At 48.7% G+C, this 27,164-nt stretch overlaps 2 protein-coding genes across 6 annotated transcripts; one reads left to right on the forward strand and one right to left on the reverse strand.

The window, feature by feature from the left end:
* Positions 1 to 411: 411 nt before the first annotated feature.
* Positions 412 to 15,393, reverse strand: MRRF (mitochondrial ribosome recycling factor). 5 transcript variants are annotated; one of them, XR_012590003.1, is made up of 8 exons: positions 15,281 to 15,393; positions 14,174 to 14,373; positions 13,565 to 13,720; positions 12,207 to 12,325; positions 9,300 to 9,391; positions 3,630 to 3,789; positions 1,806 to 2,091; positions 412 to 751 (listed from the first exon to the last, which is right to left on the reverse strand). XR_012590003.1 is itself a non-coding variant. In XM_074608365.1 (7 exons), exons 2-7 carry the CDS (start codon positions 14,346 to 14,348, stop codon positions 2,014 to 2,016), a joined length of 780 nt encoding a protein of 259 aa, XP_074464466.1. In that variant the 5' UTR covers positions 14,349 to 14,373; positions 15,281 to 15,393; the 3' UTR covers positions 1,552 to 2,013. The 5 variants fall into 5 exon arrangements, 3 of the variants coding, with proteins under 3 accessions (XP_074464466.1, XP_074464470.1, XP_074464467.1); XR_012590004.1 differs by having other exon boundaries at positions 15,201 to 15,283; XM_074608365.1 differs by lacking the exon at positions 412 to 751 and having other exon boundaries at positions 1,552 to 2,091.
* RBM18 (RNA binding motif protein 18) lies at positions 15,281 to 27,148 on the forward strand. The gene is made up of 6 exons (XM_074608370.1): positions 15,281 to 15,421; positions 15,488 to 15,604; positions 21,791 to 21,917; positions 23,184 to 23,270; positions 25,102 to 25,187; positions 26,525 to 27,148. Exons 2-6 carry the CDS (start codon positions 15,492 to 15,494, stop codon positions 26,682 to 26,684), a joined length of 573 nt encoding a protein of 190 aa, XP_074464471.1. The 5' UTR covers positions 15,281 to 15,421; positions 15,488 to 15,491; the 3' UTR covers positions 26,685 to 27,148.
* The last annotated feature ends 16 nt before the right edge of the window (positions 27,149 to 27,164 follow it).

Consider the following 27,164-nt stretch of genomic DNA (forward strand, 5'->3'; position numbering starts at 1 on the left):
GTCACAGTAAGCGTGGTGAGTGTCTGTCCTCTCTTCTCCTGGGTGGTTTGTAGTGGCCCTCAGTGGGTGTCTGTGCTGTGGCCGTGGTGGTGGGGGGGTGGGGGTGGCTGGTAGCAGGGTGAGAGCAGGATCTGTGGGTGCCGTGGCTCCTCCTGGCTGATGCAGAGCGTGGTGGGTGAAGTGAGGACACAGGCAAATGGACTCCCCAAACCCTCCTCTGCCGTGGGACCATCAGCTGTGGTCACTTAGAGAACAGGTCTCTGACTTGCTTTACTTAAATGCTATTTTTGCACCTGGCTTTGCCTCACCAGTGTGGCCAGCTCTGGACCTGCCCAGGACTCCCTCCTGTTGCCCCCCAAAAGGCACAGCCGTGCTGGGGACCCGCAGCTCCATCCCCAGCCTGGTGCTGGTGCAGTTTTACCATCAGGTTTTAATTCACGTGAGGTGGAATGTGATGCCACAGGGTAAGGAATAGTAGTAGATACTTGGGAAATTCCCCCGTGCAATGACCCCCTGCAGCTCCGCTGCCTGCCCCCACCAGCCCAGCCCTCCATCGTCCCACGGCCAGTGCCTCAGAGACTGGGAAGAGGCCGAAGGAGCCCCCGTGGGCAGCGCCAGCCCCGCCGGAGCCTGAACGAGCAGCAGCTTCTTCACCTGCCCTGGCTTGGAGAAACGCCCAGCTCAGCAGCCGCCGCTCCGGCCAGGTACCAGGGAAACCCTTCAAGGCCAGGCTGCTGCTGGGATGCTGAGGCTGCAACAACAGCAAAAAAAAAAAAAGCCCAGTTGATAAATGTCAAAAGAAATACAGTAATCAGCTGAAAGCAATTTACCGAGCCATGTAACCGCCCTGGGCTCGCCATTTTCCTTTATTCATTTATCATGGTAAGCGCTTTGGCCAAAATACACAAAGCAGAGAAATTGTTGACATGTGGGGCCCTAGCAGAGCAAATCCTTCATCCTCCTCCCCCTCCCCACTGCACACAAACTCGCTTTTGGGGAGTTGTTTATTTAAGGACTGCAGAGCACTTGGTGCTCTCTGAACCCAGATGCCTTGGGAGGGGGCTGTGCTGCTGGCCACCACCTTCCCTCCTCTTGCCACCGCCCGAGGCTGCGGGGAGGCCGTTTGCTGCCATTGGGAAGTACCTGCTGGCAGTGAGGAGCTGGGCTGTGTGATGTGCTCAGGACTGCGTTCTGCTTCTGCCTCCTCCACCCCCTAAAATGTGGTACTGGCGGCTCGCGCGGGTGTGCTGTAACTGGTCAGGGAGGGCAGATGCTGGTTTCGGAAAGTTTTCGTGTTGGCTTTTTGTTTTCTCAGTCCTAGCTAAAACAGCCATGCTGACTGCACTGGTTTCAGTTCTCTGTCCACGAAGCTGAGGGAACCACAAAGCCCCTTTCCCCTGCCCACGCTGCACCGGGCAGTGTTGAGCTCCCTTGCGCCTTCCCGGTGGCCAGGCTGCAGGTGACTCTGCTGGCCACGGCAATGGGCAAACACTTCTTTTGGCACACGAGAACCCAAGGGGACGCACCAATGAGGAACTGGCTGGCCCAAAGTTGCTCCTCCACATCTCATTTTGACTTTATTGTAAGTAAAAATAAATGCTGATGTTCACAGGAGGATAGCGCAGGTTTCCCTTGCGCGTGGTCCTCGCTCCTGCCAGGCTGCGAGGTGCTGGGATGCCAACGGGCTGGGGTGCAAGGCCAGCAGGGCAGTCGTCCCTCCTCTGCCTCAGCTTCTGTGTGGGAGCCCTTCCAGCAGCCTCCAGTCCTCCCTCCTGCTGTTTTATTTTTAATCTTCATTCACCCACCTGTATGAAGAACAGCGAGGAGAGTTCCCCCTCCCTCCAGCACAATCCAAGGTGGGGAATCGGAGCAGCCGAAGCACAGGGCTGCTCCGGATGCCTGGCAGAGCTGCCCCTGCCTGTCGCTCGAGGCTGCTGGCTCTGGACAGGGATGACCGGGGTGCATGGCAGTTCGTTCTTGCTCGAGGGGGGAGTGTGTCCATTGGGACTGCGCTTATCCAAGCAGCTCCTTGGTCTTTGCTGCCAGCAGTTTGTCCATCTCCGCTGCAGCGCTGTCTGCCATTTGCTGGATCTGTGGCAACACAGTACAAGTCTGAGTCGCGTGCTAGGTGATGCCAGAGTTTAAAGGGAAAGGAGTGACTGGATCACATCCTGCAACAAAGCCTGAGGTCTTAATAAAACCCAAAATAGTGCTGGGGCAATAACTGGCTCTTCCTGGGGGCTCCCACCAGCCCCCAGTGATTCTGTGCCAGCGTCGCATCTGTACAGCGAGAACAGGGACTGGTCAAAGGCTCTGAAAAGAGACGCACAACGCAAACGCTTGGCTGAGCTTCACAGGTGACTTGGTCAGGTCCTTATTTAACAGAGCGACTTCAGGGGAAGGCAGAGTTGGAGACCTGCTGGTGTTGGCACCAGAGAAGACAGAGCTCATCTCATTACCTCCCGCAACCTTTCCACTATCAGAACAAACTAGGTAATAGCAGGAGTGCAGCCTTGATAGATGCTAAGAATTCGCACGTCAAGTAACAGGTCTGTTTATTTCTTGTAAAAAGAAATAAATGGTGATTGTTAAAGCCCTGCCAAGGAATCAGGTCTCCTGGTAACATGGGATGAACACAGAAAGCATGTAAATGGGACCAAAATGTGCATGCACTTATTTGAGTGAGACAGATAAAGGTTGAAGCATGTGGGGGGGGGGGGTATGCACTAATTTTACAGGACTGATTTAAGATACCCTCGCTCCCAAGGTCCGAGGTATATAGCGATGACCTTTCCTCATGCTGAAAAAATTGTGTACAAGCGAAAATTAGACTTGAGACGCTACCTCTATAAAATGCAGAAAACCATCTGTCTGCTCTGGGAGAACTGCTTCCCAACAGGATTCAGTTACAATAGCATGGCCATTTTTCCTGCTTGCACAAATGCTCTGTATATCAATGTTTATTTTTGTGAGCACACAGAGAACTGTCCCGAAGCATTTGCAATGTATCTAACTTTAGCTGTTAATAAACAAACAGCTAAAAAGTAATGGCCTGCCTTCAGAGGCATCAATTCAGCGAAACACTTAGGCTTGTGCCTGAGTTTATGCCCAAGTAATTGACTTTAGTGACATCTGCTCTTAGGGAATTAGGCATGTGCTTAAGTATTTTCCTGAATTGGAGCCAAAAACTCCTAACAGAGATAATCTTGCTAGCCTTTTCATTAATAACAAACTGGAGCCATCCTCATTAACACCAGCTGTTTTGCAGTGGCCAGGCACTGTGTTAACGGTGGTGAAGCTATGGACGTGGGTCGTTTTGCTCCCCAAGCTCAGCTGGCTTCTGCAACAATCCTTCCTAGTATGAAAGCTTTCGGGAAACATTTTTTCTTTTTCCCCCGTGTCAGCTTACAATGGTTCATATCATAAATTTGCCTTTGAGATCGAAGCCCCAAATCTCACAAAGAAATAGCAAATACAACAGCCGTTGCTGACTCAAAAAATTCAGCCGAGGGCTGCCCGTTCCCCAGCCGGGTTCTCAGTGCTGGGGATTTGCCAGCAAGGGCTGGCACAAACACACCACTGAGCTGTGAAACATCATGACATGGCAGAAGGACAAAAAAAATAATTACCTGCTTTTCTAGCAGCCAGATGGTGTCTTCAGACACTTTGCTCTTGAACTTCTTTACCTGGTTGACGCTTTTGCTTCGCACCTTTCTCAGGGCTTCTTTGGACTTGTTGGTGGACTGCTTGGCCAGCTTGGCCAGACTCTCCCTGTGCTCCCTCGTTACCCTGGCAGCGAGAGGAATGAGAAAACACAAAAAAAAACCCCAACAATGTCAGGCGTAGCACAGCCAGATTTATCTTCTGTGATGTAATTGGGGTAAAGGTGGCAATCCTCTCTGCTGCGGATCTCTCCAACTGGCCTAGACAGAGCTGCCGTGCAGCACCACGCCGGGCTGTGCAGGGACACCCAAAAGCCACGAGACAGCTAAGAGCGAGCTCGCCCCACGTGGAGGCCCTACGTCACAAGGGCAGAGGGACTCGAAGAGTTCAGGGCGTGTTTTTCCCCTGTTTTGGTCCACTTGGGCGCATCAGCCACCTCTGCGCAGCATGGCCAGGGCAGCACACCCCAGTGAAGCAAGTCTTGAGCCTGGAATGGAAAGTTCCCAGCACAGCCCTAAGCCGAGGGACTTGGACTGGATCTTGCTTGTTTTATAGTTGTCACTGCAGTGCCTGAAAGTCATGCTGAAATGTTCAGGCTTTCCTTTTTTCTGCTGCCAAAGCAGCTATGGGAAAGAGGGAAAATCCAGCTCCAGACCTGAGAGACGGAGCTGAAAAGTGTAATCCTGCAAAGCTGGGAGGAAACCTCCATCCCTTCCTGAAACTCGGTATCGTCTCCCTGCAACTGAAGAACCTGAATTATCTATCCGGAAGCTACAGAGCTTATGTTTTGCTCAAGCTTATTCCAGCTCATCACAACCAGGCCTTTTTCACCAAGATTATGTGAATGCCGAGTTTGACAGGAGGAAGATGCTAGACAGGTAACTCAGACCAGGAGAACTTCAGCTCTACCTTCCCCCAACATGGTGTCAATTACTGCTGTGGTACCACATGAAAATCCTCACCTTTCTATCCCAAACTAACAACTGCAGGTGATGAGGGAGTCTGAGCACCTGAATAAGGCACAGGAATGGCTGACGTGTCACCTCAGCTCTGGTCATGCTCCAGCACCTACAGCTGATCACTGTCAACATCAACTGCTAGTGCTTAACAATAATATTTTAATTATTTTCATGGCTATTGAAGTTTACAGACTGCCTTGAGAATGAAAAAAAAACCAAAACCCCGTGTGCTCACAGAGACTCACGTGAAAGAGAGCGCCTGTCTGCTTGCAGAAGATATTGCAAAATAAACATTTCACAGGCGTATTTAGAAATTGGCTGCAACAGCCTGGGTCACCGAAACACTGAGGCCAAGGCTCTTCCTGCAGAGAGCTCAGGAAACGTGGGGCGAGGGCTCCCAGGGCAGCATGGGTGCGTTACGGGGAGGCTGTTGAGGCAGGATCAGACCCTCAGCCCTTCCCGAGTCGCACCCGCGCCGATACTGTCCCCCGGCAGCCCGGTCGCTCGCAGATGTCTGTAGCCTCTCGCCAGTTATCCTTACTTCACGGTGCAGGAGGGAATAGGCTTCCCAGAACTGATTGGTAATTACAGGAATTGGGGATTGCCAGAAAAGCTGACAGACCTGGAGTGCAGCGACCCAGCCCTGGCATCGGGGATGCCCCTTGCAGCCACCCCCAGCCCCATCGAGGGGCAGCCGGGGGGACATGGCCAGCGAATTTCACATGTGGCGAGAGGCTTCTGGTCAGCGCAGGCTCGAGCCTGGACTGAACGCCTAATTAGAAGTGAGCGGGGTTACTTGTGGTTTCCTCTGCATCCCAACATCGATGCCCTTAGGGCTTCTCGTATTCGATCTCCCCAGCCAGAGGTCCCGCGGCACATGCGAAACCAGCAAAGCCGGCTCAGAAGCAGAGGTCTGGGTGAGGTCAGATTCTCAGGCAGCATTTTTTTGGGGGGCAGGGAGTCAATCCCAGCTGCTGAACCTGGAGGAGGGAGCTGGAAATCTCTCCCATCTCCTGCTGGGTGGCGAGGTGAGCCGTTCCGCAGCAGGGCTGCTCAGCGGTGGGAGAGCGAGTTGCCGTCAGCTATTCGCCTCCCCGCTCAGCTTTTGCGAATTGTGCTGAGGGTATCACTCGCCTGCTTGGGGCTGCCGAGCCTTTAAGGAAATGTTTTTGTTTATGCAGCGCTGCCAGATTTCCTATGCTTCTTGGCACGGGGTCACAGCTTTCATGCCTCCTTGTCTGTCTTTATTAACACCAATTTCTTTTTATCACTGCGCAGCGCCGTGGAGTTTCTCAGCGGGTTTTATGTTCCAGCCAGACTGTGTGTAAATTCTCAGCAATGCTACCAACAATGCCAGAAACAGACGCTTTTTCAAGCAGATGCTGTTTCTGGTTAAGGAATCCATCAACACGAGCCAGGCCCATGGTTTCTAAGGACAGTTGTTTAATCCTGCCCCCAGATCTGGGACTTTTAAGCTGTTCTTAGATATGTTTTCTTTTCTGTCTAGTAACCATTGCCCCCACCCGCTCTTTAAAGCCAAAAAAAGTGTGAAGTGAACCCGGGGAAGGGGTGCTAGAAGTGGGGAACGAGACAAGTCGCCCCTTCCCCTCTCTGCCGGGGGAACGCCTCCCTCCCCTGCGGCTGGAGGAGCAGCGGGCTTAAATCCTGCTATTCCCCCGGGGATGGCCCTGCCCTGCCGGGATCTGAGACGGGTGTCTGACCCACCAGGGTCTTCAGACACCCCAGGGGTGACATCTCATTTTTTCTGCTTCCACCAGCAAGCCGGGGTTTAAGCACCGCAGCCCTTGGGTGCCGCTCTCCCCACGTGCGGCAGGAGCAGACCCGCAGCCAGCGCAGGCCACGACTCGTCTCCAGCGCAAGACCTTCATGCGGGTAAGAGTGATTTCTGTACCTCGAACGCTAGGAATTTCCTGTGAATGAGAGGGATCTGTCAAAGGAAAGTAGGCTTAACTAGATACTCTGCATGCATAATTGCAGATAAACACAGGGTGCAACATATATTGCTTAAAAAAAAAAGCATGCGAGAGACTCCTGATGAGCGATCTGGGGCAACGCAGCTCACAAACAGCTTTTTCTTTTCCAAATGAATTTTTTTGAGTCCTTTCTCCCCATAGTAGGTATCTTTGCATATTTCTTAAAGGGCAAAGGAAAAAAAGCTCACAATGAGTCATTAAACTTTCAAATGAGTCATCTGGCTTTCAGTAAAGCATGTGTAAAAATATTACTAATTTACAAACAATATCCAGTGTAACACAATGGGTCCAAAAAAGATGAATCTAAAAATGAGGCAATACCATAAAAGACACAAGGTCAGGTCAAATTTGGCCAAAAGATCAACCAATACAAGTGTTCCCATGGCTGGTTTTCTTTCTTTTTTTTTTTTTTCCTTTCTAAACCCTTAGAGAATACTTTTATACAAATAAATATTGCCTATGCAGTGCTAGCAACACAAACAGGCGAATGCCTTAGGGAGCAGAGGGGATCCTAGCAGGAAGCAGAAGTAAACACGAAAGAAACGAGTGTACTTTTTCTGTTAAAACCGCAATGCAAAAACTAAACTAACAGAGTAAATACTGAAAAGTAAACTCCATTTTAAAATGCTCAGTTGAAACACTCCCAAGCACTGAAGCATAGCTGGAGCTGCATAAGGCAAAATATGATGCACGTGTGTCCAGCTGATAGGTAAGAATAAAAAGTGGTTTTAGTAACAGGCAAGGACAATTCAGGTTTGATTTTACTTTTACTTATGAAAGAACCAATTTCTGCAGAAACAATTTTGTCCCTTCGTTTCCATTTGTTTGCACCTGCCAGAACTTTGGCAATTTCAACTGCATCTCTCTGTCACACAATGTTTCGTAAGCAGCTTCAGAGAGCTGGGAAAATGAAAACCTTTGGAAAATCAGAAAAAGCAATCCGGGCATATAATAGTAAAGAGAGGTCGCCAGCAGAATTTGATTATTCCTGCCTCCCTTTGCATTAGAAGGTTTTAAAGGATTGAAACTGTCTGCTTGTCTTTTTGATGAGTGGATGAAACTCTGAAAGAGCCAGTCGTGTTCCTAAAGAGCGGGTGAGCAAAGGGGACTGGAGGTGCCTGTGGGGACAGATCTGCAGGGCTCGTCCCCCCAGGCCAAAAACCTCCTTAACTGGGGACTCCCCAGGCTGCCAACCAGCCGGGAGAGAGGGGCCAGGAGCAGCAACCCCCCTGCACCCGCGGAAGGAGGGAGCACGCCAGGCAGATCTCCCCTGGGGAGAGAAGACCCATTTTTGCTCTGCAGCACCGCAAAAGGTAGTGACAGACCGTACACATTTGTTTTAAAAACAGTATTTTTTTTTTTTTTTTTTTTTTTTAAGATTGGGATTTGCAGTTTCGGAGTTTCCTCCCCTGCAATTCATATTCAAGGATGACCCAAGTGCCCATTAACAATCAAACCACTGTGCAGCAACCCAGGAGCCTCAGCAATTATGAAGATAATGGTGCCCTCCTCCTCCTCTGCCTCCTCTCCTGAGGAATGGGGGAAGGGCAGGGAGCACGGGGAAAAGAAAATCAGCAAATAGAATGATAATGTCATTCCCTCTCACCTACAGCAACGGAAAGCTGCAATTAGACTTCTCTGATCAAAATGCTAGATAAAATTCCATAGAATTTTTAAAGTAGATCCAAAGCATGAGAAATTCTTGGTTCATCTCTACTGAGGAGTCACCTGCTTGTGAAAGGCAGCACACGTGCAAGGTGTTTGTGCGCACAAGGCAGTGTACGGAGCCGTCTTCACCCTTTGCGGGAGCTGTTTGCAGCAGCCCAGCACCTTGTAACCCCCGGCTGCCAGACCACCTACATCCGTATCTGCCCAGGGTGTTTAGACGGTTCCATGGCTGCAGGGCCTGAGCACCGCTGGGAACTCGTGACTTCTTGCAGCAGCCAGACCTGGCAGAGCAGTGCTGCTGCGTCTGCGCCAGCGAGGTGCACAGCACAGGCCGAGTGGAGCCGCTGGGAGGTCTCGCTTCATATGAGGTCCAGCCTGGGCCCAGGACCGAACACGCGTGTGCAGTGGGGGAGCACTCCATGTGCTCCCGGAGGGTACCCCTCTACTTAGTTTCACCTGACAGGAATCCTGTTCGCAGGCAGAGACGCCAGCGTGCTGCAGCCCAAAGCACGCCAAGCAGGGATCGTGCAGGGACTCACTTCAAAAGCGCCCTCCTGACCCAAACTGAAGCCCTGACTAAGTGCCCCTGATGCAACTGCTTCACTACTGTGTTACTGCTGCTCTGCGCTCATGTAACTCAAGGAATTCACAGCAGGACAGCAAAGAATCAGCCCCTGAATTAAGGCAACACAGCTTCAAAAGCCTCTGGCTGTCACTTGCCAAGTGCTGCAGGCAGCTAGGACGAACTTTCCTCTGCAGGGGGAAGATAAAGAACAAAAAGACCAACCACCAGATGCCAAAATGCGGCGACTTAGAGCTCAGACACTTGGAAGAGCTTCCACCAGACGCTTTTAGGGATTCAGGTTTTTTTTCTGAACCTGAAATATAGCTATTTGGAAAGCAGCTGCATCATGACATTACAGCAATCGTGTGCGCTTGCCCTCTGAAGGGCATTCACTGAAACCTATTGCTTTATCCTGCGGGATGACGAACTCAGGCAGGCATCAATACTCACTTAGGAATTGGCACCCGAATTAGTGTCCCATCCACTTCTGGGTTCAGGTTCATGCCACTCTCCCTTATAGCCTTCGTAGCCGCAGCTGTGCTCTGTAAAACAGATCAAAAGGTAAAGGGAATTAGGAAATAATCATTCCCATATGCCAGAACTCTGTCAATAGTTGGCAATCCATCTCCATGGAACATGGAAACATTTACTTCTGTTACCAGTAAGATCAGGAAGTTACATTGGTGCGGAGAGCTTTGATCAAACCGAATGGGAAACTCCGGCCGCGCTCGGCATTGGGGTAGGGGGGCACGAAGAGGGGGAGAGGGGAAAGGAAGCAAAGCAACAACAAAAGAAAACTGTTTTGCTTCTTTGAAACTATTTGAATGGTTTGAGGCAACGCAGAGTGAAACCGCAATAAATTCCCAAGGCATAGCCTGACTGTGGCGAAGGAGATGAAAGATTCTGAGCATTTAAAAATTCCAGTTGAATGTTTCCCACTAGAAATCACACAGTGCCAATTTAGGAACGTTAACTAACTTAACCACTTCAGCACTACAACCTAACCGCATTACAGCAGGGTAGTAGCAGTTGGCTGAGAAATAGCGCCCATGCCCAGCTCTATGTTTATTTTACAGCTTATTACTTAGGATTAACTTCTCAAAACTCCATCACCGCTGGCTGACACTCTGCTCTGCTTAAAAGGTGGGGCGCGCAGGTTTGCCTGGGAACAGCAAAGTGATTAAAGGGCTTCTTTCCCCCTCCCAGGGCACTGGTGTACCTTCACAGAGTGTCAGCCTTTACGGTTAAATCACAGCTTTGCCGGGAGCTCCCGCAGCGCTCTGCCAGGTTGCTTCGTTCTTGACATTGACAATAACAAGACCGAGTGAGGCTGTATTCTTGTGGCACTCGCGTGGCATTTCCTACAAGGCGTGTTGCTATTTCTGATGCTCTCTGCCATCATTAACTCTAGCTCCAGGCTGCTGCAGTAGACCGTATTTATGAAGTTTGGCTTTTGTCAACTGAGGCACAAAATAAAGCTCTGCATATTTGTTTAGGTCTCCAACGCGTGACATCACTGAGCAAAATGAATGCTGTGCCAGTGTTCTGCAAGGCATAACTGCTGTCCTCCGGAACACAACAAGGGCAGAGAAAATGTAACCAAGATGATCTCAGCACGTTAGGAATGTAAATGTGTTATTCTATGGACAGTGCTTGCTCTGTAGGAAGGAAATGCTCAGCAAAAGCTGTGATGTTTAAGATACCTATTGGAGGGGATAGAGGAAGGGGAAAACATTGCAATATTGCCCCCATCCTCTTGCAGCCCATGAAATAAATAGCCATGCTTAAAAGACATAGTCCTGTTTGTTTTTGTAACTCTCAGGCAAACAGAATTTGGCCCTGCAAGTCCTTTTCTATGATTATTTTCTTTCCCAGACTCTTCAGGCATTTTTATTTGCTTTCCAGTGCCATGAAGCACTGGGTACGTGCTGTAAATAATGACATCACGTTAAGCCGTCTCTAATGGTTTTAGAGAGTTCAGTCTATCCATGGAGTTATGGTATAAACCAACTGCATTGAGAGAAATAGTTTTAGTTCCAGTTCGAATGAAAAATGGTCCTTTGGCTTAGAAAGCAACTGTAGCCAATGGTATATACGGTGATATTTATTTTCTCCCATGCTCATTTCTCAGCCTGAGCTCGTGCTTGGACACGGGCTAAGTCATGGACTGACTTCCCCGGCCCTCTTAGCTCCAGCACTCCGAGGGATCTCGCTGCACTTGCTGATGAGGGGCCTCCATTCTTCAAAGCCATTATACATGCTGGATACACTTTAAGAAACACTTAGGCATCAAGTGCCTTACACTGACCTCCTCTGAGACTTTGCTGACTTAATTAATTGGGGAAAGCCCTTGCAAAATAAATAGAGATAAGCCTTGGCAAAGCTCCAGAGCTGGAGCGGGATGAACAGCTAACCTTGCGCTGGTTACTGCTCCTATCTGCGTGGCTGCCCGGCTCTGTCTGCACGCACCCACCGCAGGGCACCACACGGGCTTGATCCCAAGGTAGGATTCAGATTTGCTGCCTCATTTACGGGCAAGTTGAACTAAGGCTCCTGCAGAAAATTAAGGGAAGTCGGCTCTTCCGGAGGGCAGGTCAAAGCACCTAATTCAGGGTTCTGACCTGCAGGAGCTGCCAAGGGAGGAGCTCGCCACCCTCAGCAGTGCCCGAGCCAGGCCCTGTGACAGCACTTAGCACGGGCCCAGCTTCGTCCTACCAGGGAGGCTTTTCAGAAGCTCGCAGGCTACATCAGCAGCTTCTTCCATGAGCTCTCCGGGGGTGTCACCAGCCCTGGTGATAAGCATGCAAGTCTTAGAGGAGATTGATGGTGTCCCCAGCACAAATACAGACTATTCCATCTATGTGTCTGGTTCTGTGCACGGTCTTCATGAGGAACTGAAATGACGTAAATACAACGGGGCAGATGCAGCGTCGTTTCCGCGTGTGTAGTTCAGGCATCTGCAACACGTTCAGTGCCGCTTTTCAACCAAGCTCTTGCAGATCCGGCTGACGGGAAACCAATCCCTGGAGCAAACCCCTCATACTGTGGCACGTACGGGATAGAGCCTGAGAGCGACCGCAGCCCAGCGCAGCCCATCGCTCTTGTCTGACCCTGTGCCGCTGCACGGGAGATGCTCTGTGCGTCGGACAGGGCTGGGGAGTCGCTTGCCCCGTGCAGTTGGCAGCAAAATACCGCTTCTGTTTTGTGTCAGCCGCAAGTCGACGCACAGCACAGCCAGGGCTCTCAGCCCTGCCAGGTTTGACTGATTTCGTCTAAACGTTCCTTTCCTCAGCATCAACCTGCTTGTTCCCGTGGCAATTATCTCGCCTCGCAATGCCTTCAGTAATGTGTCCTTACCTCTGGGAAATTGGTCATGTTCACTATTATGAGCTGCGGTGATTTCTGTGAGATCTGCCCCAGCTGGTTCAGCGGAAACTTCCCGTCTTTTGTCACCACGATTATGTGATCAAGGACCCCTCAAAAGAACCAAACACAGAGCAGCTTCAGTACGATACAGCAGTTCACAGAGACGCTGAAGAAAAAAGCGTACGCAGTGTCGCACTTCCCTTCTGGTATGCAAAATATAGATGTTACAAAAGAAAAAAACCCCATGTTTATTCAGACTTCAGGTGCTGTTTGTGTTCATGCATCCCCTGTGGTATTTGCAAGCTAAATATTTCAATGCTACTCCAAAGCACAAAAACATGAACACAAAACTCTTGTTTGTTTTCATTACTAGAATAGGAAAACTAAGGAAGATTGTTAAGAATTAAAAGGAAATAATTATTTTTTAATTCTTAAAACTTAAAGAAAATCAAGATGTTGTTATAAAAATCAAGACAACTATTGTCTTTAACTTAGCAGTGTTCTCTCAACCCCCTCGGTTTTTTTCCCAAGTCCCAAGAGGAGGTGTTGTACGCTGCCTAATTTAAAGTATTCAGTTTCTCCCTGAGCTACTCTTAATCTGCTCTCTAGTTTCTGCTCCAAAATGTTAACAGCCCAAAAGGCACATGGGACAAGAGGTACTTTATCAGTGCAATTAAAAAAAATACCTATGGTTAAAATAAATAGTTAAGAGACTGCGCTATGCTTTCCAACTCCATTAAAGACTGAAGTGCCCCTGCCAGAGCTGGGGTGGTGAATGATTCAAATTTGGTCATTGTTTAATGTTAAATCTTATCCCTGACACTTGATACTACTTACAAATGCATACGTTCAGAGTGTTATAGTAACTGTAGCTTAGTCAAATATATTCACATTTCTTCCTAAAACACAAAATTCACTAAGTGAACAAGGCTTGAAAGGTCACTAACCACAACGATGCACAGCAAAAAAAGTTTGTATATGCCAGACACCAGCCTGATGGCAATTTCCAAGAGGCTAATTTAATGGCAATTGGATTTTTCCTGCCCTACTGCACCATTAGCTGACAACCTGCTTCTTCATCACATCTGCAAACAGTTCAGTTAGACACTTTTGACATCTCCCACTTACAAAAGCTATTTCCAGGAAGCTATTAACAAAAATGGATTCTTCCTGGTCAAGCTCAGGGTGAAGAAAGCCTTTAGTTGGGGACGTCAAGGTTGTAGTAAGTGGGTGCCCAGTGAATAACTCAATAAAGAGAAAACAACTGTTGAAAAAATCAGAGTTCTCCGTTACTAGGATTGGTATCCTTATTTACAGGCAATAGAGCATCATACAAGAAAGTTACCAACCTGGTGAGGTTCTAACACTGAGATTTCTGCTGAAATCTTCTTTCAGAGCTTCTACTACTGCCTGCATGTCTTCATTGGTTTCCTCCAAATTGATAATATCCTCAACCAGGGCAGCGCTGATATTCACTCTGGCTTGACTCTGCCCTTTACCTTTAGCTGCAGATTACACATAAAATTAATTTCAGTTTCCAACAACAGTTAGTCGTTCCACTAGAAAGCAGAAAGAAGACATTAAAACCCCTGTTAGATTTAGAATTGAGTCTAAGATAAACCGAAGTAACTGTATTTTCAATTGAGTAAATAGCCCAGCACCTGAACACATAACTCAAAATGTATTTGTAGGTCACACTGTGGGCACTGACTCCAGCCCAGCCTGTGACAATTGCTGCCCGCTGCCCCAGCGCAGCACCAGCTCCACACGGTACCTCTCCTGGGGAAGGGCTCAGGTCCCCTGGACGCTGCAACATCGGCTGGCAAACCAGCTCCTCCGGAGCTGCGCTCTGCCCAGGTTAGATCAATACTGGTACGCAAGATAAAAGGGATAAGGAGAGAAATCCTGGGAACATACCGAGGGGTTGCAAACACTAGGAAAAAGGCTGCTGTCGTTACCTTTTTTGGTAGCTAGCTGTCTGGTCAACTGCATCTGATGGACAGACTGCCTGCAGCCATCCAGGAGCAGGGCCGGGCAGGCTGCAGGAGCCTGCGGCAGCCCCCATCGCATTGCAAAGGAAGAACGGCAAAGCAGGGATGGCAGATGACGGAAGCATCTTAGTGCCACAGCCATTGTTTATAGCTGTGCCCTAACCCACCTGTAAAAGAGAAAAGGCAGGTGCAACACTCAGCGTGCCGAAAAGAAACAGGTTCAGGATTTAGGTGTGCTCATGGGTGCAAGGTGACAGCTGAGCAACACAGGCGGCGGGTCTGAGGGCACTGCAGCGACCAAAGGGCGAACGCGTCCTCGCTGTCCTCAGTGACAGACAGCCCATAATAAATGTGTTCTCTGCGCGGCCTTCGTGTATCTGTCCAGAGGGGTATGGGCCTGGGGGGCAAAACCCACACCTGCTGAGTAGCCGGTATTTGCACAGTAGCCGAGTAGAAACTTTAATTTCTGTCACAGGAGGTTTGAGGTCCCAAATTCCCCCCCGAATTCACAGGTTTTATTCGAGCCTGGGCCGTCAGGGGCTCAAAGGCGTTACCGCAGTCGCGGCTCGGCCGTGCTCGGAGCTGCACAAACGCAGGGTCCCGTCCGGACAAGGGCGCGATGGCTGCGGGAGCCGGGAAGCTGCCGGCCACCGGCGGCACCGGCCTCTCCCCGCGCTCCCGGCCGCGGCGGGGAACCCCCCGGGGGACCGCCCCCCCGGGAGCCCTGCGCCCCGCGGCGGGGACCGGGGCGGGGACCGGGGCGGGGGGGGGCCCTGGACACGGAACCCGGCTGGGTCCGCCCGCCCCGGCGGGGTCATGGCCACGCCCACCCAGACCACGCCCCTGAGCCCCCCCGCCCCTGAAGAAGGCCCCGCCCCTCGCTGTGCCCCCCCTCTCTCCTCAGGACGCACCGGCCCGGCCCGGCCCCGCCCCGCCCGCGCCCCACGGTGCCCCGCGGAGGGCCGGGCTGCCCCGCCGGGCCGGGGAGCGGTACCGGGGGCGGTGAAGGGGCAGGGGAGGGCCGGGGCCGGGGCCGGGCAAGCCGGGCGTCCCCCCGCCCGCCGCCTCGCTCACCGTGGCGCAGCCCCGCGCGTTCCGGCCGACGTCATCGGGCCGCGCCCGCGGCGTTATGTCGTCAGAGAGCGGCGCCAAGGGCGGGGCGAGGCCTGCGGGAGGACGGAGCGGCCGCGGCCTGCGCCGTGCCGCGGTGTGATGGTGAGTGCGGGCCCGGCCCGGCTCGGTCCGCGTCCCCCGCCCCCCTCTCACTGCTGCTCCCCGCAGAGCCATGGAGCCTGGGCGCCAGGCGCTGCCGCTGGAGAACGCCTCTATCCTCTCGGAGGGCGCCCTGCAGGACGGGCACCGCCTCTGGATCGGCAACCTCGACCCCAAGATCACCGAGTGAGTGATTCTGTGCGCGGCACCGCACCCCCCACCCCCCTACCCCCGCCGGCCCTGCCGGTACCCCCCGCCAGCGGAACCGCCTCCCCCGGCCCTCAGAGGCGCCGCCTCCCGCCCGCTACCCCTCGGTACCGCCTCCCCGGTACCCCATCAACAAGGCCGTGTTACCCCCCCAGCAGCCGTTCTGGCCTCTCGGTAGCTCATCAACGGGGCCGTGTCACCCTACGCCAGTGGTACGGACCCCCGGTATCCTATCAACGGGGCCGTCTTCCCCCCCCCCCCGCCCCCAGCAGCGAACACCCCCGGGCAGTGACATGTCTCCCTGCCTCGGTTCCTGCCCTGTCCCTCCCCAGCCCGGGCTGCCCCTGAGGGCGCGGCGTTAGGTCCCCACTCTCTGGTCCCCGGTGCTTACCTGGATGTGGGCTGGGTGTCAGTTTGGGGGACCCTTTTTGGGGGTGCCCCCGTGCCCAGGAGGGCAGCGCAGGCTGGTGTAGCACACCCAGCTCTCGCCTCTGCCCCACAGCAAGGGGTGACAGTCGCCCACTTGAAATTTACCAGCTGGTCCCAGCTCCCACCGCACTGCGTGGACAGCTGGGTGTCTGCTCGGTGCTGCTGCCTGGCAGCAAGTGGCCTGAAGTGGGTGTGCGTGGGGTGTGTGGGTGTGTGTATGTGGGGTGTCTCCAGGGCTGTGCTGGCCCCATGGACCAAGGGGCTCAGAGGCAGCCACTTAACTACGCATGGAGTGATCCTCTGAGCCACTGCTCGGGCTGGGAGCCCAGGGGTGGGAAACATCTTTGTTTCCTAAACACGTTAGAATTTTAGGTTTGAGACTTTCAGGGTGACCAGGAGCCTTGTTTTGCTGTTTTCCTGGTGTCAGCAGCGGGATGTGGGTTGAACAGAGGAGGGTTACTCACTGGAGTAACTGCGGGGAAGTGAGGTAGGGTACAGTGGGGCTGGCTGCTTGTGGTGCATAAATCAAACGTGTGTGTGTATGCATTTCATCTTTTCTCCAGACTGCAGATAATTATCTTCTGCGCAAACATAGTATTTGGACAGCTAAATTGTCAAGGAAACACGACTTGCTGTTCAATGTTTGGATAGTGTGCCGAGAAATCAGTAGGTTGTATAAAAAAACCCCACACCAAAACAACAAAACCCAAAACAATTTGGGGTTTATACACTTCTAAGAAACAAGCATTTTTGATTAACTATTGTATGTGCCTGTCATGGAATACTTTTTCTTCCTGCTTCTTTTTGTGTGTGTGCAGGTGCTAGGTTTTTATTCTAAATGTGGTTCATCTTAACAGAGCAGTTTTCTAATAGCCTCTAAATGGAATCATTAATGCATTGTGCTTTTCAGCCATTCAGCTTTGGGTGGTTTCTGCATTAATTACCATTTTTATCCCACAGCTATGTTACTCTGGTTTGTCCACATTCACTGACCACGTAAAATTAGATATAGGAGTTCTGGAGCATGTTGTTTGCTGGGTCCTTAAAGATTCAGGAAACTGGGTTAGTGTGAGGGGAAGAATAGTGGGTGTTTGTAAATGCATTAGATCTTTCGCTTCCCAGGGTGATCGTTAGCGGTGTTTTTAAAGACCCTTTCAGTCTAGGTTGTTTTCTGAATCTAGGCCAGTCGAGTGATAGTTTTATATGGCAAAATTTACCCTTTTCGTAGCTTGGATGAAATGAGTTTTGTGGGTTTCAGTCAGCTGTTTGCATGGGCAGGCTGTTCCTTTTCGAATAACCTATTGCAGCTGCATGAGTTCAGCAGTCAGGGCACGGCTGCCCTGGCACCCTCACTGCCGGGGACCGTGTCCAGAGCAGTGTCACAGCTGTGGGCAAGGGGCGGGAGACCGGTTAGAGGGTTTCGTTCTCCAGCATTATCAAACCTAGAATGCTTCCACGCTACTAAATGTTTAAAAGTTTGCCCAGTGATGAGTGACAGTGCTTGTTGCTTATCTGACACTTTATAATTCTGTGCCTTGCTTTTGGTTTTACTTCAAAAATGGCTATGCTCTCTGCAAACTATATTGTAATCTTTGTTTCCTTGTGAATAAAAAAAAGAGGAAGTTCCTTTTAACACGTTGTCAGTGCAGAGAGAGAGTGGAGTTCTGTGTCAGCTCAGTAAGTTTCTTTCATCTTCATCCTTACTTTCTTGTCCTAAGGGCTTACATCTCTGCTCGTAGTTGCTCATCTGAGTTACCCCTGTTGAGGTTACTAATGACATGACTAAAAACATATATCTGAAAATTAAATAGCTGTTTCTTCGTTTCCTGCTTTTATCTGATTTTTAAAGGGTTGTTTCTGCCATTTCTATCTAAGATTTGTTTAAGACGAAGTAAAGTTGATTGAGTTGTTAGCAGGGTTAATAAGTGGTTGTGACTTTCTCGAGCAGAAATGAGTTCAGAAAGTCTTGAATTAATCCAAGACTTCCATTTAGAGAGCAACCTATAGCTGCAATCAAGCACTAGGGAGTTAATAGGTAACACACACATTTGAGCACAAGCTGCAGGAATAGGAATTTATAAATGTAGGGCTGCCCACAAATTACAGCCTGCAACTTGATGGCTTATAGGAGGTTATTGCATATACTGAGTAACTGTGACTCAAAGGGGAGTCTCAAAGGATCTCGAACGCTGACATACCCTACGTACTGCAGTATGGTGGCTCTTCTGGGGGGCATTCCTCCTTATCAGTGATGTTTGCTTGGGTGACTTCTCTTCTTTTATCCAGCATCCTTAAAGGATTGTTCTGCCCGTGGAAGAAGATAGTTTTAGGAGTCTGCTGAGTGTGTTCTTAGCAGCTGGAAGGAGGTGAACTGCCACTGTAGGACCTGTTCATGACATAGGACATCGTCTCCAGGCACTTCTGATGCTGAATTATCCCTGCTGTGGGGCCTGCCACAGCAATGCACAAGGAGGGCAGCAGATGGTTGGTTCAGGGTTTGGTATCACTGAGCAAGGAAGCCATGGAGTCCCCTCACCGTCACCGTGAGCATTGCCTGGTGCAGCGTTTTTCCCCCAGCTGCGCAGTGGGGCAGAAGATGTGCTGTGGCACAACCGTCCGTTCACATCGCCTCTCAGTGCTCCCGTCCTGCGGGGAAAAACCCCATGCTTCAGTTACGTCTTCTGCATGACAAGCAGGGTAGGACTGCCTCCTCTGCCCATTCCTCTTTGTAAAGCCTTTTGAGACTCTTCAACATTTTGTGTGGCCAAAAATTTAATTTCCAGCTCTATGATTACACATACATATTATCTAGTTTCCAGTAGCCTTTGAATGACCATTCATTTTCCACAGTTATGAAATAGTGGGTGTTCAGCTTCCTTGGCTGTTCTGCTGCTTGTCTGGGATCCCATCTTGATGAGTCTCACCTAGAAAACAATGTGTGCGTACGTTGTTGTTACAGACTCCTGCTGACTCCCAGTGGGGCAAAATTCTTCGCAATAATAGGTTTTGCATGTGGCCCGGTACCTTTGCAGTATCCTTGGGACAGCATTGTTCAGAGGAAGCCTTGCCTGTGTTTGAATAGCGCTCGGGGTGCCAGGAGGAAGAGTGGAGGAAAAGGAAATGGGGGAGCTGCTGGTTTGTCTCGCATTCACATCAGATGACAGGAAGTGGAAATTGAGGTTGGCCGCGGTGATCTGCACAGCACGGTGGCCACATCTGTGCGAATCACTTCCAAGCTCTGGATAACCCAAGTCGTTGCCATAGTAAAGCTTTTTACATGTTCTCACTTTTTTTTTTTTTTTTAAGGCTTGGGGTTTTCCGTGACAGGTCTTCCTTCAGTACTGAAGTCCTCTTGGCTTGGAAAACTACTTGTCAAGTTACTGTTAATGCCCTCACTATATTAACAATAACAAATCATAATTACAGCCTGAAACTTTAAGTTATACAAGACTTCAGTTCTGAGTGTTCCATAGAGAGTAGGTGACCTGCGGTTGTAAGAATTGCCTCTGTGGTTGGAAAATAGCATTTGCATCATCTACGATGTAAATATTCTAAATAAAATATGTTACACAGGTTGCTTCTAGACTCTTAATAAAATTTGTTTTAAAGGAACAACTACCACTTTGCTGCTAAGAAAGTATTATTTGAATGCAGAGGTTCTCAGAAAAAAATCCCCGCCACAAAGCATTCCTTTTGCAGGGCAGCTGCAGGGTTTTGTTGCTGCTGAGCAGAATGCAATGAGAATCACTGTTGCCCTTCCACTGCCTCTGTAATTGCCAAAAGAAGGACAGCATTCTAGTGGTAAGGACTTTATTTTCATACTGCTGAAATTGCAAGTGCTTTTTGCAGCAATGTGTTTACAGAAACAAACCTGAGGTGCATTTACATGTTTTGGAGGCTCTCAAAGTTCAACATGTGGGGTTTTATATGCATCATGTGTCTCCAAAATTAGGGTTTTTACTTGTACTCCTGTGAGTGCTTGTTGGTAGCCTGAGATGCGTTGGTGAAACTTGTTTACTGTGTAACCAGCTCCTTTTTTTCTTTTTTCCCTGCTCTTGCTTTTCTGCCTCCCTTGCTTTCTCAGCAGAGACCGAGGGTTCGTAGGCCTCTTGGAAGACCACAGTGCTGCTTCTGTATTCCAAAGGATGTAGGAAGCCTTCCATAATCAATAACAATGTGTTTATTCCCCTGGGAGATCGCTTGGCCCTTCTGCGCTGCTCATCTGAACACTTGCTGCACCTTCACCTCTTTAAAAGTGCACATCCTGAATGTCCACCGTGACCCATCCTGTGAGATGACTCACATTCCTGGAACTTTCTTGCCTGGCCTCTGAAGCTTAACAAAGGGCTAAAGCCCTTTTCAAACATCCTATCAGGCTTTATTAGGAAAAATGTTGTCTGCCCTTCCTCTTTGGACTGTCCCTAAAGTTGCCTGGTGCATTTGGCCATCTTGGGCCACTACTGACCATTCATGTCTGACATGCAAGGTTTCATCTGCTGCCTGGTCCGTGTGCTCGTTGAGTTACCCTCCTAGGCTTTCAGAGCGCTGAGTGTTACTTTGCAAGCTGAAAATTTGGCTTAGACTACACAGCTTGCTAACGAACGCTGTACAGCTGATCAGGAGAAGATCAGCCCTGACTAAGACACCTTTATTGAACCCTTAGACAATTCTTAAACCCTAGGGATGGGATCGGGCAGTGAAATAGTACAGGTGTCACTTTCCTTCCTAAAGGCCACACTTTTCCAGCTACTGTTGTTGAACACTTTGATCCAGGGAACCAGAAAAGCTGCAAAGAACTTTCAGGATTAGATGTGGCCTGTACAACAAATGTGCTCCTAATTTTAAGTTGCTCGGTGCACTAGAGACTAAGCAGACAGATTTACTCTGGCTTTTCCCAGTTTTATTGAAAACAGCACACTCCCTACTGGATGGTAGGAAGATAATTGGCTAAATAAGTGTCTGACTTTCATGTGCATGTCGCTGCAAAGCCGTCTGAGCCAGAAGCACTGGCAGATTTGGCCTGGATGATACTGAGGTCTGTCTGGTGCCTTTTTTTGCCTGGTCTGCTGTCAATTCCTGGTTGCAGTTTGTTCTGCTTATTCTTCTCTCTTCCCGCTGCCCCAGTCCCACCAGGCAAGTGGGAGATGGCTGCATTTCAGTGTGATCTGGCCATGTCCTTGTCGGTGCACTGATGCTGCTTGGCACAGGGAAGGGATGGGACTAGCAGTGCTTGTACAGGGAGAGGGAGGGCAGCAAGAATAGCTGGGATTCTGAGGGACACAGGGTGCTGTGAACTAGGGCTGTTTGTGCAGGGAGAGGAATACGTAGGATGGAGCTTCAGGCGGTCACATCAGGGCTAGGGAGGGGGAGGCATGATGTTTGTGCTTGAAAGTGGGTGCGATTTAGAGGGGCAGGAGGCAAAGCCCTCCTTGACTCCTGGCAAACCTTTGCATAATTGTCCAAAAGCCAACTATTAATAGATCTTCTGCACACCCTTCAGCTGACACCGCTGGGAGGGAAGCTCTGTGCCTTGGGGTTTTAGAGCAGTCACTGATAATGCAGCTCAGAGCTCAGGGCGCTGAAGGGTTGCTGTACAGGGACCCATCTCTGTAGGTATTTGGGAATATATGTGTGACGCAACTGACTGTGATATATATATATGGGGGGGGGGTTCCTCTCTATCTCCTCATTTTGATAGTGGTAAAAGTTTTCATAAATGTCTTCTTTCCCCTTCAGATACCACCTTCTCAAACTCCTTCAGAAGTTTGGCAAAGTAAAGCAATTTGACTTTCTGTTTCACAAGTCTGGTGCTCTGGAGGGGCAGCCGAGGGGCTACTGTTTCGTGAACTTTGAAACCAAACAGGTATGTTGCTATTATCTAAAATTCTGATTTAAATGACTGGCTTATTTCCCCATCTTTCTTTTTTTTTTTTTTTAATGTCAATGTAAAGCTAAAACAGGAAGGGATAAGTTAAATACCTCGTCTACACAAACCCACAGACTCTTAACAGCCCCACTCTGTGACTGCTCCTGGAAGCAGCAATAGTGATTTCCTTTCTCCTGTGCTGGCTTTTCCTGAATCCTGCTTTCTAATGCTAATCGGAAAGGGCTAGTTCTTTGGTCCACTTCTGTAGTGAGCTTGTGGAGTTGTACAGTGGAGGTGCTGCGATCCACGCGGAGCCTTGGGTCAGCCTGCCAGACCACCTGAAATCCAGCACTGCTCTGAAGTCCTCCTGGTTTTACTTTGGCCTCGTGAACACACAAACACCAACTTTTTTGATGCTGCCAGATGTACGACATGACAAATCTGCAGCATCCTGGAGTGATCTGCCCCTGGCTGTCCATTCGGGGCTTTAGCTCTTGTTAGAAATCAAAATTTCAAGTCATGCTCCCCTGTAACATCAGAGCTGCTGTAATTTTGTCGCAATTCTGCTAGAATTGTTCAAAAGTTGTGAACAGTGTGTTTGGAGATTGCTTGCTGGTTTAAGCGCTCATTGTTTTGCTGCGCAGTAGCTGGTAAGGATGTTAGAAGAGCCCTGAGACAGTGCGTTAGCTCTAGAAACTGCTGGAATGATTATTCATGGCAAGGTGGAAGAGCATTGCAACATAAATTTTCAACTGCTGTGAATCAAGTTTTATAGGAGTGTCCTGAAGCTGAGATTCCAAGTGCCGAGCCTAGATCAGGACCGAGTGGATAATTCCCCCAGTGCGCATGAGCAGGATGTGGAATAAGCATAGATAGGTGTTAATCAGACACATGTAATCACTGTAATGAAGCACAGTATTTTCCAGAGAAATTCCTGTAGCATAAAACCTCCCTGAGAATGCTGTTCCAGTGGCTTCTACTTTTGGTATTTTCAAACTCTTGATCTTTTTCCCTATTTCCTCCCCCCAAACAAGTGAAAGAATCTGCCTTATTGGTTTATAAAAGTCTGGTTACTCAGATGGATGTTGGTGACAGAAAGATATTCCTGGGTTAGGATACAATGGGGTAAACTTTCTTTGCTGTCAGTTAGCTGTATGTACAGAAGACTGATTTACAAAGAAAAAAAGGCTCTTTACATCTGAGTCGGTTTTGACTAAAGGCTTGGTTTGTTTATTGAACTGTCTTCCTGTGCATCCTGTGCAGGAAGCAGAAAAGGCGATCCAGTGTCTCAATGGGAAACTGGCCCTTTCCAAGAAATTGGTGGTGCGGTGGGCACATGCGCAAGTCAAGGTAAGCTGCTTGCTGTAATTTGCAAAATCCAAAAAATTTAATACTAAGGAACAATTCTTATCAAAGCTGTCTTAGCCTGGCGAGATAATTTCAGTCTGTTCTAGGAAATAACTCTCATAAAAATGGTATTAATCTGCTACTTCTCCTGTCTACCTAAACTGTGCTGGATTAGCTGTGAATAGGAATAGGCCATTTAACCTGATGTTCTGTGGAAGGGAGTTTCTGATCAGAGCGATATGAACAGATTACTTCTATAAATGTCCACATTTTAACTTTTCCCAAACTTAACGAGCAATTGGCTGAAAGTTTGTATACTTGTCTCTGTGGTTTTGCTCTCTTTTTGCGTAGAAGATGCATGGAAATTCTCAATTACTGAGTACTGTGTTGCTTTGTTCCACTTCTGAAAGCACTTATATGGCAGCAGCTCTAATTACTTCTGACTTTAAAGCAACATATTTAACATCTAAGCTAAATATCCTTTTATTGCTTGCTGTGTTACGCAGAACATCAAGTTTTTACTATTAACTTAAGCAGTACCTTCTGGAACATATTATTTTTAAAAAAATATTTTTTTTTTAATTCTTGTCTTGTTTCTCCTGTAGTTATTTACTATCTGGTATTTGATAAAACAATTTGTTTTCAGTTACTTTCTTTGCAGATAAATGGATTCTTGTTGCTATTTTCCATTGGGTAGCTTGCTTTTAGCGTGTGTTGATTATCCTACAAGCAGCTTTCTGCTCTTTCTCTTATCAAGTATTCTAGTGCTTTGGATGCTAAAAAGGGGAAGAAAAAAAAAAACAACCCACAAAAACCCAACAGGTATCTTCATTAGAGGAAACCACGTTGTTTTAATTATTGGCTTCAAGGGCTCCGGGCTTTTGTCAGCACATCCGAGCTTGTGCAAATGCTATCTCCATTTTCTTTAGCTCTGTAGCTACTTGAGCTCCATGTGCGTCTGGATGCCTGGGGAATGATCGGGCTGCAGCAGGGGTTTTGGGCAGAGCAGTGAGTGTGTGCTCAGGCGGGAGTTCGTCAGGGCAGCTCGGGGCTTGGCTGGCTGGGCCATGGTGAAGAACAGGCATAAATAATCCCTTCAGTTTGCGTGGCATTTTCTAATCTGTGAATAGAAAGATTTAACAACACAAAACTGGCTTATTGTAGCAAGTGTTTATTTTAGACAATACCAGCACCATGCTAAGTAGTTCTAAGATGAGCAGCCAAGGCTTACCAGACACTGTCGGTTTGAGCAGCTTTGCTGAAAAACAAGCCTGACTTTGTGCCAAGCGAAATAAGGAAGCAGAACACTGCAAATAGTTCAGGAGGCCCGTTGCCCACAGAGATGACAGACTCACAAGCTGCTTTCTTCAGAAAGGAGGAGGTCGTTCCTAACTGGTCTTTTTTTTTAATTTTTTTTTTTTTTTTTTTCTCCCAGCACTGCATGATTCTGTGCAGTTGTGGGCTTGGGTTACCTTCTGACTCTGCACAATGTCTGTATAAAGAGCATTGCAATACAGTACAGAAGTTACCTTAAAATTTACCGTCTTTGCTTCATGCCTTCTATAGAGGGGAACAAGAAAGTGGTAAGACAGGATAAGGCTTAAGGATCCATAGTACCATGCACATAAGTGTTCGGCATTAGAGTCCACATTCCGTGTCGGTACTAAACAAATATGGTTGGGATTTGTTTCAGTGTTTGGCCACCAAAATCATTCCTAGCAAAAGTTTTACAAAATCTGAGGTGGTAGTAATACAACTTTAAAGTGTATCTGTGGGCAAACATTCCTTTGTTCGTAATTCCAGCTGACTACAATCCTTGGTCTCTTGTTCGCAGAGATATGATCACAATAAGAATGAGAAGATCCTTCCAATCAGTCTGGAGCCATCTTCCAGCACGGAGCCGCCCCAGTCTAACCTGAGGTAGGAGACGGGTTGGGTGAGAGGTGACCAAACTCTGGGAGCAGCAGGGAACTAACTTCTTCAATTAGAGCTGGAGTTGTTGGTGTTATCTTTTTGCTAAAAATATAACATGGCAGAAAACCTGCAAAGTGACTTATTTGATGTGGGACCCTTCAGGCTTGAAGTTTATTTTTTAATGTGTGAAGCTACTGGGGCAGTAGGAAGGAAAGAGGTAAGGCAGGGAATGGGAACATGTCGCATCCCAGCTCATTTGGACAGAATGTGCTTTGCACTTTTTCGTATGAGTTTCAGTGAGAGGTTTTGTACTGTACTAATTTGATTAAGCAAAATGCTTATGAGCAAGAATTTGTATTATAGTGGTAAAAGGTTAGAACAAAATCAGAGGTCAGAAGTAGTACTTTCTCCCCCGCCTCAGCGTTAGGGCTAGCAAGTCTTCTCTGTGGGATGTGGTTAAATCCTCCAGCCCCTCTACCTAAAGCACGTAGTGCTGCTTTGCTAATTCACAGTCTGGTTGAAAGGATACGTGGTTTTCTTCTGCGTTCTGTCAGTGGGACACTGTAAGGACTGGGGATAATGAATTTGCCAACAGATAAAATGAGCTTGGAATTCAGAAGTAACACGCTAGGAAGTAATGAGCAGAGAGACTCCAGTCATGCGGGTTGTTAGCTACGTCAGTGGCACAAAGGAGTTGTTTTAGTGAGAATGGATGCTGCAAGACGTCACGGCAGAGAAGGGAACGTTCCTCGGTCCATACCCACTGGAGGATAGCGAATAACAAAAGCGCTAGGAATTTGGGGTGTAACCTTGGGATAGCTTCTCCCTTTGGGATAAACCCTGCTAATGTTGAAATAATGTTTCTTCCTGACCTAATTAGAGTTTGGGGTTTTCCCATCCCGAGCGGTCTTGTAGCTGGGAGGAAGTCTGGCTTTCATTTCTCTGCTGTTTCCAGCAGCCTCGTCTGAGCTGCGCTCTGCTGCACATGCTCAGACCTCGTTAAATGACATCATTTCACATGAAGTAGGAAGCCTTGTTGTATACTCGGCTTGCTCAGTGTCCTCGGGAAAGTGCTGAGTCGGTGCAAGGACCGTTATTTTGTGGTGCTGTGATGTATCTTGGAGGACTTTTCCTAAGCAAATCCATGCTGAGGATTGAAGGGAAACGTGTGGGCTTTAAGCAGTAGATTCCTGCCTCCCACCTTCATGCTGCTTGTGGTGGGGGCTGCCTCGCCCCTCCTTGTGTGGCTAAGTATTCACACGTCAGCAAAATCTCAGGATTGCTGTAGTCTGATTCCATGCTAAGCTCAAGCTCAATTTCTCTTCTGTTTTTCCTCTTTCCAGTGTCAGTGCAAAAATAAAGGCCATTGAAGCCAAGCTGAAAATGATGGCAGAAAACCCAGACGCGGAATACCCAGCAGCGCCTGTTTATTCTTACTTCAAACCACCGGATAAGAAAAGGACTACTCCTTATTCCAGAACTGCCTGGAAATCTAGGAGATGATGCTTATGAATCGATAATGGTAGCAAGAAACACTGCTTTGTATACCTGGAGTCCTCCGATGCTTTTGTACTTTGTAGAGTGGGAAGGATGCTGCCGCCCGAGCACGCCACTGTACACGGCAGCGTGTTTTGTAACACATTAGGTGGTTGCTGAATAATTCCTTACTGCCAGTGCAGATCCCCAGCTGAACGCTGTTCAGAGAAGTAGGTTCCCTTCAAAGCCTCTGATGAACACGCAGACAACCTCTCGTTAGTGTGCATTCATTAGCAAGATTAGAAACAGTAACCAGTCTGTGGAGTAAAGCACATCCCAAAATACTCCATTTAACTGATTACTTTTTAAAGTATTTTTGAACAAAAAGTATTCCGATTTGTGTTTTTTAATGGAGGGGAAGCACTTGGTTTTGATTAACATGCTGTAGTTACCATGGAAAACTTTTTCATCTCAATAAAACTCATTTTAAATAGATTTTGCAACACT

This window comes from Larus michahellis, chromosome 15 (assembly GCF_964199755.1).
Source record: "Larus michahellis chromosome 15, bLarMic1.1, whole genome shotgun sequence".
Lineage (NCBI taxonomy): Eukaryota > Metazoa > Chordata > Aves > Charadriiformes > Laridae > Larus > Larus michahellis.